The sequence below is a fragment of the Pseudopipra pipra genome, chromosome W (assembly GCF_036250125.1).
Source record: "Pseudopipra pipra isolate bDixPip1 chromosome W, bDixPip1.hap1, whole genome shotgun sequence".
In the NCBI taxonomy this organism is placed as follows: Eukaryota; Metazoa; Chordata; class Aves; order Passeriformes; family Pipridae; genus Pseudopipra; species Pseudopipra pipra.
In genome coordinates this window covers 40,687,931-40,700,922 of record NC_087580.1, presented here as the reverse complement: position 1 = coordinate 40,700,922, position 12,992 = coordinate 40,687,931, and the positions used below count along the sequence as shown (strand labels likewise).

Here is a 12,992-nt window from a genome sequence, read left to right as displayed (position 1 = left end):
GAGCAACTGGAACCACGCTGGGGAAGTGAGATCATACTGGGAACAGGTGGGCCCAAGCTGGGGTCATCCTGGGATCATACTGGAGGTGACTGGAGTCATCCTGGAATCATACTGGGAGCAACTTGGAGCATAAAGGGTGCAACGGGGAGTGACAGGATATTCAATGGGGCAACTGGGATTGACTGAGACCATGTTGGGGGAAGACTGGGATCATACTTGGATTGACAGGGTCTATGCTGGAGGCAACTGGGAGCAACTGGGATTGTGCAGGGGGAACTGCAATCATATTGAGATCATACTGGGATCATACTGGGATCCCCACAGCCCCCTAAGCACCCCCTAAACCCATTCAGAGTCCACCAACCCCACCCACCCCCTTTTCTGTGGAGACTTCTCTAGGCACTGGTGGCACTGGGAGCCCCCCTGGCTGTGGGCAAGGAGCTCTCGGGTGAGCAGGGGGTGGGAGAGGGGAGGTCGGTGGGAAAAGGGGGGTCAGAGGGGACAAAAGGGGTGGTGGGACCCCAGATTGATTGGGAAGGGAGCGGGACTCCCTAGAAGTGGAGGGGGAGGGATCTGAGTTTTGGGAGATGATGGGAAAGGGGTGGGAGAGGTCAGAAGAGTGGGGAAAGGGGAGAGTGGGACCCCCAAACTGAGCATGAGGGGGCTGGGGATTGCGGGATGATGTGGAAGGGGTGGGAGAGTGTGGGAACAAGTGGAGTCACTCTGCACCTGCACTGAGTTAGTGGGAATCCAAAGGGAGGATCTACAGTTGTTCTGGTTCCCAAAGCTTTTACACTTCCTCCCAGTAATGATTTAATGGGATTGACTCCCAAAGCAGAAATTAAAAGTGTCTTCTCGATTGTCTTTGGTGTTGTTCTTCCGGCTCTCAGTGACTCCTGTCTGTGCCAGCGTGCCAACCTGCCAGGGGTGAAGATGCTGCGCTCCAACGCAGAGGGAGCGTCCCTGAAAGGCTGCAACTCTGAGGACCCATCAGGCCTTAAAGCTAATCTGGAAGGTGAGAAGCTTTTGCCTTGTGAATCTGTGCCAACTGAAGCCTGTGTTTGTCCATTTCTATGGCCCAGAAAAGGTCCAGCTGTGGTTTGTCCAACCCTGAGAAGGGCCCACAAGGGCTGCACTGAGTCTGTGACCATCTCAGCCCCAAATCCCCTTGTCCTCCTCCAATTCACACAGCTCTGAGGCAGCACCAGTGTGGAGCTGCTGTGTTTCTGACTGGTTTTCCTCACAGAACCCCTTTCTGTGTGTGTTCCAGGTGCCAACCTGAAAGGAGTGGCCATGGAGGGCAGTCAGATGACAGGAATTAACCTCCGAGTTGCAACGCTGAGAAACGCCAAACTAAAAAACTGTAACCTCAGGGGAGCAACGTTGGCAGGAACTGATTTGGAAGTGAGTTAGGATTCATTTTCCATCCTATTCCTTTCTCTCCTATGGTCAGCGGGTAATTTGGGGGATTGCTGGCTTTTGGCTGACCTCTCCAGCTTCAGAGTACAAATGGAGTTCAGGTAAATGGACTTCAAGTAAAGCTTTGAACAGAGTTCTGGGTGCATTCCATTGACACTTCTTTTTCTTTTCCCTTCCAAATTGTGACCTATCAGGTTGTGACCTCCAGGAAGCCAATTTGAGGGGCTCTGATGTGAAAGGAGCCATCTTTGAAGAGATGCTGACCCCCCTGCACACGTCCCAGAGCGTCAGATAGGGAAGAGAAAAGGTCAAAGAGGAAGGAATCCAAACATTTGTTGTGACTTTCTTCACCTCCTCCTCTTCCTGAGTTAGAAGGAATGGTTATTAGACAACTTCCATTTGCAGTAGTGCCTAAGTAGACTCTTTCTGATCACTTTTGGGGAGGAAATTTTTGTTTCAGAGGTGGAAAGAGAGAGTTTCTCCCTTTGTGAAGAGAGTGAAGAAGTGGGCTGGTTCTGAAAGCAGAAAGTGGGGCTGGTCTGGGGGGGAGGGTTCAAGACTTTACTTGTTTAGCATTGCCTGACTTTGGAATGCATTTTAATTTCTAAAGCAATTCAATTTGTTAAGTCTGTCGCTGCAATATGAATAGAAAATGTTATTGCTGTATAGTAGAAAAGAAAGTGGAGGTTTACAGGTAGACAAGTGTATTTACAGTCAGTGTCTTCATTCCAGCAGGGTGTTAATGCCAGGGGTGGTCACACAGTGCCCACAGGATGTGTTCAGGTCTCTGCTGGGGTGAAAACAGTGGGGAACTGTCCTCAGAAGTCCTAAATTGCTGTGGAGTAGCTGGAGTGTAGGTTTAGAGCAGCTTTATCCCCTCAAATGTGCAGAGGAAGCTGCTGCCCCTGCAGGGACCTGCCCAGAGCCCAGATTGAGTTCCCCCTGGAAGATCCCTGGGCAGAAATGGGATGTCTTAGTTAATGCTCTCCAAAGGAGTGTGAAATTGCACTCTCAATCCCAGCTTGAAAGAAAAATTCCTCTGCTTCCACATGTCCTGACCACTCCAGACTGGAGTTCCTGTAGCTTTTTCCTTCTTTGTGAGAAATTCAATGGACAGAGGAAAACACAGAAGTGTCCCCAAAGCAGAGAGAAGCTCTGGGGCCACAGCACCTGCTCCCCCCTCTTCTCATCCCTTCAGGAGATGAAGAAATGTCCCTCAATGTACTACGGAAATAGTCCCTGAAAGCATAATCATAATCTCATTTGCCAGCCAGATCCACTCTGGGCTGCCTAAAGTGTCTGTAAAAGCATCTTGCCTGGGGCCAAGTGCCCCTTCCACACTTGCTTCACCTGTGGAAAAAAGCAGGGAAAGCTGTTTTTTGTGTGAGCACCTTTCATGTCTCGGTGTTTGTGATCTTGGGAATCCTCATGAACCTGGAACAATGCCAGATTATCGTAAGATATGTACCTGGAGATTGTTTTGACCTGTGTTTAAATCTTCCTTGCAAATATAACTGATACAAAAAAAATGTAAAAAAAAGAAAAAGGGAAATAAAAAGAAAAAAAAAAAGAAGGAAAAAGAGAAAAAATAGGAAAAAAAAAGAACAGGAAAGAAATGAGAAAAAAAGAAAGAAAAAAGAGAAAGAAAAAAGGGGGGGAATAGAAAGAAGAAAGAATAAAGAAAGAAAAAAAAAGAGGAAAAAAAAAAGACAGAAAAACCAAAAAGTCCATGCAAATGGCCGCTGACCCCATAAGAACTACAAGTCCCATCGTGCACCGCGCAGGGCGGCGGGCGTGGCAGAAGGCGGGCGGACGGGGAAGTGCCCGCGCGCTGATTGGCTGCAGCGGGGTCTGTGCAGGCGGTGCGCGCGCAGAGCGCCGTGTTGGCTTCCGGGAAGTCACGATGGCGCTGGGGCCTTCTTTTGTCTGTGAGACCTGGCGGGAGCGGGTGAGAGCGGGCTCTGGGGATCCCCTCGGGGGCTGCGGGGAGCGAGGCTGTGGGTGGAAAGGCTGGAGGGCTCGGGAGGGTTTAGCGCGGGGGTTCGGGGGTTCCCGAGAGGCAGAGCGCGGGATTACAACCCTGTCGGGGGCCGCGGGGCCCGGGAGACCTCCCAAGAACCCGGATGTTGGATTCGGGTCCTGAGAAATTCCTTCGGAAAAAAAATTCAAAACCACCCAACCAAAAAAAGAACCCTAAAAAAAGGAAAAACGAAAAAAAAGATGAAGGAAAAACTGGAAGGGCGAGGATGATTTTATTGCTTTGCTTCAGTTTTTCGTCGGTCTCCTCCTTCTCAGATTCTCTGCTCCCTTCCTTTACAGAAAGCTCTTCTGCTGTTCTGTGGTTTTGTGGTCCCTTAGGGGATTTTAGGGGTCCCTGAGGCGATGTTAGGGAGTCTCTGGGGGGGGGTTGATGCCGTGAGGGGACTTAGGGAGGAGGTTGAAGGTCCCTGAAGGGGTTTGGGAGTCCGTGAGGGAGTTTTGGAGTCTCCGAGGGAACTGAGAAGTCCTGGAGGGCTTTGGGGGGGTGTCTTTGAAGCAGTTTGGGGGGTTTCTAGGGGGATTTTGGGAGTCCCAGAGGGTTTTGAGGGTCACAAAGAGGGTCTTGGGTACACTAGGGGGGTCTCAGGACTTACCTGCTCGTCTTGCTGCTAGTCCTCTTTCCCCCCAGAAATCATTAACCCCCCATTTTCCCTAGCCCCCATTTTCCCTTTAATCCCCTCCCCACACAGATCCCTTTGACCCCCCCAAGACCCCTTTTAACTCCCCCAAATACACCCAAAGCACCCCAAAATCCCCCAAATCCCCATCAACCACCCCCCCCCCCCCCAGATCCCTTCAAATCTCCCCCAGCCCCCCCCTCAATCCCTTCCAACCCCCCCCAAAGAGGGATCACCCGGCACCCTGGGACAGAAACACAGTGGGCTGTACTGGGGGCACTGGGCTGTACTGGGAGGGCACTGGGGGGGGCTCAGATGTCCCAGGACAATGTGGCCCAGCTCCAGGAGAGATCTGGGGAGCAGTGAGGAGGTACTGGTCTGTCCTGGTCTGCACTGGTCTGCACTGGTCTGTCCTGGTGTGTACCCCCAATCCCCAAAGTCCCTCCCCAGCTCCCCCAGGACCCTCCCGCACCCCAAAGCCCCCCCCAGGCCCCCCGAGGCCCCTGACTTGGTCCTGGTGCCCCTTGAGCATCTGCAGCTGCTGCAGAACCAGGCATTTCATCAGCAAATGTGCAGGTGACACCAAGCTGGGGGTGTGTTGATGTGCTGGAAGGCAGGAGGGCTCTGCAGAGGGACCTGGCCAAGCTGGATCCATGGGCTGATTGCAAGGGGATGAGGTTCCAGCAGGCCAAGGGCCGGGTCCTGCCCTTTGGCCACAAGAAGCCCCGTCAGCCCCTCGGGCTGGGGCCAGAGTGTCTGGAGAGCAGGCAGGCAGAAAGGGAGCTGGGAGTGTGGATGGACAGGAAGCTGAAGAGGAGGCAGAGTGTGGCCAGGTGGCCAAGAGGGCCAATGGCTGGTGTCCTGTGTGAGGAAGAGTGTGTCAGCAGGAGCAGGGAAGTGATTGTTGGGCTGGAGTGAGCGCTGGTGAGGCCACCCCTGGAGTGCTGTGTCCAGCTCTGGGCCCCTGAGTTGAGGAAGGCCCTGGAGGGGCTGGAGCAGGTGCAGAGAAGAGCAGCGAGGCTGGGGAAGGGAGTGGAGCACAAGTGGTGTGAGGAAAGGCTGAGGGAGCTGGGGGTGTTGAGGCTGGAGAAGACGAGGCTCAGGGGAGACCTCCTGACTGTCTGCAAGTCCCTGCCAGGAGGTTGGAGCCAGGTGGGGGTGGGGCTGTTCTGCCAGGAAGCAGCAGTAGGACAAGAGGGCTGGGTCTGGAGCTGTGCCAGGGGAGGTTTAGGTTGGACATTGGGAAGCAATTTCTTCCCAAGAGAGTAATCAGGCCTTGGAATGGGCTGGGCAGGAAGGGGGTGGAGCGTCCCTGGAGGTGTTGAAGGTGAGAGTGGATGTGGCCTCAGTGCCATGGTCTGGGAAGCACGGTGGGGTTGGATCAAGGGTTGGACTTGATGATCTCGGAGGTCTTTTCCAACCTGGCTGATTCTGTGATTCTCTGATTCCCATTCCTATGGCAGCACATGCTTGAGGCTCTATCCCCAGGGTGATAGAGATGTCTGTCCATATCTATCTCCAAGGTTAGTGTGTAAATGTGTGGTGTTAGCAAAGCAGGCTAAGTTGTGGGATGGTTGTAGAAGGAGAAGAAAGCCCAGAGGCCAGTGCAAGCAGGCAACCCTGAGCTTGCACATGATGTCCCCTCCCTGCAGGTTCCTGTCCTTGAGCCCAGGCCCTGAGGTGAGGCTGAGAAGTGGCGCGGAGGTGAGCCCAGAGCTGTCCCTGAGGTGAGGCTGAGAATAAGTGCAAGGCAGAGGTGCTGCTGAGGAAGGAGAGCCCTGTGGTGGGGAAGAGACAGAAGCTGTGAAAGCCCATCCCCGAGAAGGTGCTGTGTCCATCCCCTGTGTGCCAGGTGAGCTGGGGCTTTGCTGCAGAGCTGCGGGCGCTGATTTGAGCGTCTCCAAGTGCTGAGATGGTGGGCACCCAGGAACACAAACTGTGCCTGGCCACGGAGCCTGCAAGGAGGAGCAGAGACAGCGGTGGCAGTGTGGGGGCCTGGTTGTCCCTGTGCCTTCACCTGCAGGCCCTGGCTGTCCCTGCTGGGCCCCTGTCCATCCCCATCAGGTCCCTGCCCGTCCCCCTGGGCTGAGCTCCCCCCAGGAAGTGCCGTGGAGCTGAAGCTGCTGCCATCCCCCCCCTGCAGCCGCTGCCCCAGGCAAGGGAGCAGCAAAGGCAGGGCCAGGAGCAGAGGCAGCAGCAGGGGATCCCTGGGGGGGCTGGGAAGCTCTTGTGTGGGGCAGGAAAGAGGCGCTGGGCACGAGGCCGGGGCTGTGCTGAGCAGGCCCAGCCCTCACATCCCCCCAGCCAACGCCGGCTGCCCGGGGGGCTTGGGAGAGACCCCCAGCCCGTGTGCCCCACACTGAGCTGGCAGAGAGAGAGCCAAGGGACAGGGCCATGGGCAGGGCCACGGGTGAGGGACAGGCAGGGCCATTGCAGGGCCACGGTGAGGGCACAGCCTGTGGCAGCAGAGCTGCCCAGAGCCGGGGGCAGCCGAGGGTGTTGGTACCAGGCACTGGTAGGGCCAAGCAGAGCATGAGGCCTCTTGCAGACCCCTGGAGCGGCCTCCCACTTGCCAGCCCTGCTCTGGTGGGGTGACACTGTCCCCTCCCTACAGGACACTCCCCCTGAAATCTTCAGGGGGGCCTTTTGTGTCTATTCCTGGTTGCTGATTCCTGCTGAGGACCTGAGGGACCCTCTGCAATCCCATGCATGGGGCACAATTTCCTCTCCAGAGCTTGACTCCCTGCAGACTTTGCAGGGAAATCTGTGCTGGCAGCCTGATTATGTCACGACCACCCGCACTCTCCCCAGGATATTTGGGACGAGTTCCTCCTTCCCGGGTACCCGCGGGATGAGGGGGGAGGCACTTGTTTTCCTGCTGTTCGTGTTCCTGCTCCGCCCCTGTCCCTGCCCTTCCTGACGCTGTCGGGTGAGCGGAGCGGCCACGATGGGAAAGGGGCGAGAGAAGCGACCCAGGAGCCTGAAATGGGGGAGCGGAGAAGGGGAAACCTGGACACTGGGGACCTCTGGTATCCCTGGGACAACATAGTGGAGAACCTGGAGAGGGGGAATGTCTGGGAACGTGGCACCCGTAAGGCGAGAGTCACAAGAGAAGGACTCCTTGGGACCCCAAACACTCCCAGCATCCCTAAGTGGGACCCCCAGCATTCCAGACAGGGGAGACCCTCTGAACCCCAGATAGAGAGACCAGAGAGGGGGAACTTCTGGGAGATTTTTTTGGGCTAATCTTCATATTCTGGAGTACTTTTAGCTGAATTTCAACTTTTTGCAGTTTGAGGGACTAAGGGTCTTCTTCCTGTTGCTGAAAGTTTTTTGCCTGAATGTCAGCGGTTTGCGTTTTTCTGGGCTGAATCTTGGTGTTTTGGAGGTTTTTATGGTCACAGGATGCCTGGTGAGTTCTAGAGATGGACTTGGGCAGGAGGAACCCCCAAGCCAACGCGCTCAGCCCTTGTTTTCCCCCCCATCAGGATTTGTCCTTCCCAAAGCTTGGGCGGATGGAGGAGGAGGCTGCGAGGAAGAGGAAGATGCCTTGGGCCCCCAGGCAGGTGAGGAGGAAGTCAGTGTCCCTTTGGGCGGGTGTTGTGCTGGCTCTGTCAGCCGAGCATGGCCCCGGCTGCAGGACAACCCCGCTGGCGCCGCCGTCCTGCCGGGGCCGGAGTTGGGGGGATGTCCTTGGCCTTCCCTGTGGGCCGGAGGCAAATCCCCTGCCTGTCCTTCTTGCTTCCTGCCCCAGGCCCCGAGCTGAGGACGGAGAGCCCGGAGAACAAATCCCCCCATGAGACCCTGGTGGGAGAGGCCGTTTTGAAGGGCTCCACAGCACAGGAAGGCAGCGGGGAGGAAAAGGGCCGGAGATCCCCCCGCAGGAGGGGCTCCAAAGCCATCCCAGGGTGTTCTGAGGAGGAAAGAGCCAGCCTGTGCCAGGAAGGTGGTCGGCGCTTGAGCTGGAGCTCTGACCTGGTGGTCCCTGAGCAGCCTCCCAGCAGAGAGAAGCCCTTCAGGTGCTTGGAATGTGGGAAGAGCTTCAGGAAGAGCACCAACCTCCTCACCCACCAGCACATCCACACTGGGGAACGTCCTTACACGTGTAGGGAATGTGGGAAGAGCTTCAGTGATAGCTCTACCCTGCGCACCCACGAGCACATCCACACAGGGGAACGGCCCTACACATGTAGGGAATGTGGGAAGAGCTTCAGCCAGAGCTCCAACCTCCGCAGCCACCAGCGCATCCACACTGGGGAACAGCCCTACACGTGTAGGGAATGTGGGAAGAGCTTCAGTGATAGCTCTACCCTCTGCACCCACCAGCACATCCACACTGGGGAACAGCCCTACACGTGTGGGGAATGCGGGAAGAGCTTCAGCCAGAGGTCCCACCTCCACACCCACCAGCTCATCCACACTGGGGAACGGCCCTACAAGTGCTTGGAATGTGGGAAGAGGTTTCACACCAGCTCCAATCTCCTGAAGCACCAGCGGATACACACGGATGAGAGGCCCTTCCACTGCACCGACTGCGGGAAGGGCTTCAATCGGAACGGCAACCTTGTCACCCACCGGCGCATCCACACTGGAGAGAGGCCCTACAAGTGTGAGGAGTGTGGGAAGAGCTTCACCTGGAGCTCTAATTTGACCAAACACCAACGGACCCACCGGTAAGAGTGGTCCCACCCTACCAGTACCCCGACTGCAGGAAGAGCTTTAGCCGTTGCTTCCACCCTGAATGAAGCCCCTGATTGTGAGGCAACCCCTGGAGTGCAGTGACTGTCACTGCATCGCTTTTGACCAGAAACGGCCTGTCCCCTTTCTCAGGGGCAGGTTCTTTCAACAGAATCCTTCCTGGAGGATGTTTAGAGATTCCTGCCTTGGCTGGGGACCCCCCAAAGTCACTGCTAGAGGCTGAGAGCAGAGATCTCCTCCTGAGCGTTGGTCTGGGGAAGTTCCATCCATCTCTAATTAAGAATTATTGCTTTTGTGCCAGCTTGAGTAGAATTGCTTCAACAATTGCTTTAGTGTAGAGCACTGTCCTATCTTATCCTGTACTCCTGGTAGTTTTAGTGTGTATTTTGTGCAGTAAATAATTCTGATGAAGATCTTTTGTCTGATCATTTGGAACCCTAAATAACTCATTTCTATCAAGAGATCTGACTTGCCATCATTAAAACCTGGGGAACAAAAGTGGTTCAGTCACACCTCTGTAATTCCCCTTAACTTAAAAGTGTTGGCATGATCGAAGACTGAGATTGCATCCAGCAGCCCCCAGCACCCCACAGTAAGTTGGGAGCTCAGGGGGGCCACCCCCCTTTGCCAACCCCCCTGTACCCAAAGACCCCTTATGGGACCGTCAGACTGGTCAGACCACCCCCCCTTTTCCACCCTTCTCCCTATTTCTCCCACTTTTTCATTGTCCCCTCAATCTCCATTTTTCCCACCCCGAACGGTTTAGGGGTCCGAACCCCCACATTTTGCCCTCTCTTCTGTGGATGCTGAAGGATAAAATGAGGCTGCACACAGAGTTCCATTGCAAGACTTGTCCACTCATCTTTCCGGCGTCCCTCTTTCATTGGGGTTCCTTTGGAAACAGCGGCTGGGCTTTGTCTTTTAGTCCACCAGAATTCCCAGCATGGCCCCAAAGCAGGGCCCTGATCCCACACATTCCCCTCCCCTCATGTGCTGGCTGTGTTCAGCTACCAGAGAAAAACACAGAGAAAAAACCATGCAGGGCATTCCAAGTGGTTTCCACTTTGGCAAACAGCACTCTCTGGATGGAAAACACCAGTCAAGGCCAAAACACTCCTTTTTGATCCTGATTAACTGAATGCAGCTGCTGCTGCCTTAACTTGTTCCCACAGACATTCTCAGGGTTCCTTTGCCTCCAGGAGGTTCCACATGTCCCATTGGCCCCTTGATTCCATGAGCCTCCCCATTCTCCAAGGGTTCCTTTAGTTCCATGAGGCCCTGCAGTCCCCAAATGCCCGTTGGATTCTCGGAGATTTCCCATTGTCCCAGGGTCCCTTGTGCTTCAGAAGCAGCTGCAGTGGGACAGTGGCCCCTTGCTTCCGTGAGCTCTGCAGTGTTCCAGGAATCCTTGGGTTCCAGGAGAGCCTGCAGTTTCACAAGGAGCACTTGAATGCAGGAGGTTCTGCAGGGTCCCAATGGCCCCTGGATTCTGGCAGGTTCAGAAATATCTCAGGGCTCCCTTGGTTCCAGGAAGACACGCATGTCAGCAGGAACCCTTGGTTCCAGGAGGTTTGACAGTGTCCCAGAATTCCTTTGATTTCATGAGGCCCTGCATTGTCCCAATGGACTCCTGATTCCATCAGCCCTGTCGATGTCACAATGGTCCCTTGGTTCCAGGAGTTTCTGCAGCGTCCCAGGGTTCCTTCTGTTCCATGGGGAGCTGCAGTGTCACAATGGGCCCTGAATTCCCTGAGTTTTGCCAGGGTGACAGTGCCCCCTTGATTCCATGAGATTGCCCAGTGTCCCAGGGCTCCTTTGGCTCCAGAAGGCCCTGCAGTGTCCCAATGGTCCTTGGTTCCATGAGGTTCCACCATGTCCTTGCTGGAACATGCGTGGCTGTAATGCTGCCCCACCTGCAGAGCTGCCTCCAGCTCTGGGCTCCAGCACAGGAAGGACATGGACCTGTTGGAGCGAGTGCAGAGGGGAGCAGCAAGAGGATCAGAGGGATGGAGCAGCTCTGCTGTGAGTAAAGGCTGAGAGAATTGGGATTGTTGAGGCTGGAGAAGAGAAGGCTTTGGGGTGACCTAACTGTGGCCTTGCAGTGCCTGAAGGGAGCCAACCAGAAAGATGGAGAGATGTGGGAGTCGTGTCTAAAGGCAGGAAGGATGTGCCCAGGTACAGAGCCCAAGGAGCATGCCCCAGAGTTAGTAAACTGGTTGGTTAAGAAAGTCACATGATATGTAAGGATAAAAGGGCGTGCGAGTTTGAAAATAAAGTCTCTTTGACTACACCACCACGAGGAGCATCATCATTTCTTGTTATACAAGGGCTCACTGCTACATATGGCGATCCGAACAGGACATTTTTAGCTTATATTAAGCAGATATTTACCCTGAATCAGGTATATAAGTGGTAGTTTCCGGCTATCAAGTCTATTAGTTTGACTTGGGAATCTTTTAACCACAAAAAACTTTGACGTCAATAACCCCGTGGTCTTAGTGGCATCTAAGAGGCGGACAGTTAGTTTAGGGAGCTCAAAAAATATTAGGATAGTGCACGGAAGAAGAGAAGAAAGAGTTAAAGAAGAAGCCGAGAGGTCAGAGCAGGCAACCAGAGAGAGCGGAGAGGGCCCAATGCAACATCAAAAGCGGTGAGTTTAGCTAAAAGGCATTCCGCATGCCTAAGACTGCTCCCTGGGCGAGACGTGCCTGCAGGTCGGAGACCCGAGCCGCGGAGCACCTTAAGATCGTCAGGGAAAGCCTGTTGGTCCCCCATGCATCAGTCATCTGGTAAAAGCAGCCTGCCGCTGCTGACTGCTCCGGCTGGACCACGTGCATGAAACAGCGTTACTGCTGCCGCCTCTTAAACACCTCTAGCCACCGCCGGGCCCCCGCAGAGCCCCATTTCAGCTTCTGCTCAGCAGAAACTGCTGGGGCTCCCCACCTACTTGCTACCTCCGACCAGCTCTGCGCCGAGATTAAAGGCGCCGCTGCGACCCTGCCGCCCTTCCCCCACGCGTGCCGCAGTCTACAACCGCGAGGGAAGCGGCCAAGCCACACACGTGTGCTGGCCGCTCCTTGCGCCGCGGCGGGGGCCCGCGCCGGGAGTGTCCGTTTAACGAAGCCCAGCGCCGCTTTAACACCGCCCGCTGCCCCTGCTGAACCTGCGCTGCGCTCAAAAGCCACGTGGAAAAGGCAGAACTGTACCGAGACCCTATCGGAGCCCCTGCTGAGTCCTGCGCACCGGAGGAGGCTCGCCGCCACCTCCTGCCGACCCCTGCACTGTCGTCTGTGACGACAGTGTTAGACCCTCCAAGCTGAGGAAAAACCTTTCAGAAACCACGGAAACCCCAAAAGAACTTTTTGCCGCTTTTCGCTGCTCTTTGCCGCCAGCCCGGCGCTAGGACCGCCCGCCGGCCCTGCGCCATGCGGCGCCCGCCGAGCCACGCGCGCCGAGGACGCCCCACGCAGAGCCGCTGCTGCTGCAGCCCGCCCCAGAACCCAGCCACCCCCTGACCACCAACGTTCATTGCAGAAGCCAGCGCCCACAGTGCTGCCGCCGCCCAAGCGGGTCCCGCCCCGCGCCCCGCCACATCCGCCACTGCAGACGCCTGCAGGTGCCCCCTCATGGCCTGCCATCGCCGAGACAGCCTGCCGAGCCCGCACCGCCCAGTGAACTGTGGGAGCCCTGGAGCAACGCCGTGCCCTTCCCCCCCCCCACCACAGCCGAAACAGCCCAGACCGCCGCAGCCACGCCGAAAGAAAAAAACCGCAGAGAAAAGACTGCCAGATAGCCCAAACTGCTACAAAAAGGACTCAGAATGTGTGCTCCCAGCCGCTCGAGATAAGGTAACATAAGACACCCAGTTTCCATAGAAACCTCATGATACATTAAAGCGAAACTCAGACTCAAGCCTTTTGCTAACTTTTGCAACATAAAGCAGTTTACTCTGTCATAAACTCTGCCTGCACAAGGCACACAGAGAAAAAACGAAAAGCCCACACCCCACCCCCCCGCGCACACTGCTGATAGCAGCACAGCACAACATGGTAATACAAACTCAGGGAACATACCGGGAGACACGAGAGCCAAGTAAAGCGAGTCGCTGGGAAGGGACAGACATTGCCATGCGAGCTCCCGACCCCTGGGACCACAGTAAGCAATTCTGTTACAGCGATGGGGAGAGTAATTCAGTGTATTCGTCCCATTTCGCTGCAA

The 12,992-nt window shown here is 55.5% G+C and overlaps 2 protein-coding genes and 1 long non-coding RNA gene across 3 annotated transcripts in view; 2 read left to right on the top strand and 1 right to left on the bottom strand.

Moving 5' to 3' along the window:
- The window catches only part of LOC135405395 (zinc finger protein 239-like), a 669,637-nt gene that overhangs the window by 238,209 nt on the left and 418,436 nt on the right, over nt 1-12,992 (bottom strand). The gene's annotated exons all lie outside the window — the stretch shown is intronic.
- Nucleotides 775-1,823, top strand: LOC135405669 (uncharacterized). Its single transcript, XR_010425927.1, has 3 exons — nt 775-1,015; nt 1,271-1,404; nt 1,614-1,823. It is a non-coding gene; the product is annotated as an uncharacterized LOC135405669 (long non-coding RNA).
- LOC135405035 (zinc finger protein 239-like) lies at nt 7,147-12,567 on the top strand. Its single transcript, XM_064639753.1, has 3 exons — nt 7,147-7,172; nt 7,949-8,749; nt 12,309-12,567. The coding sequence occupies exons 1-3, from the start codon at nt 7,147-7,149 to the stop codon at nt 12,565-12,567; spliced, it is 1,086 nt and encodes a 361-aa protein (XP_064495823.1).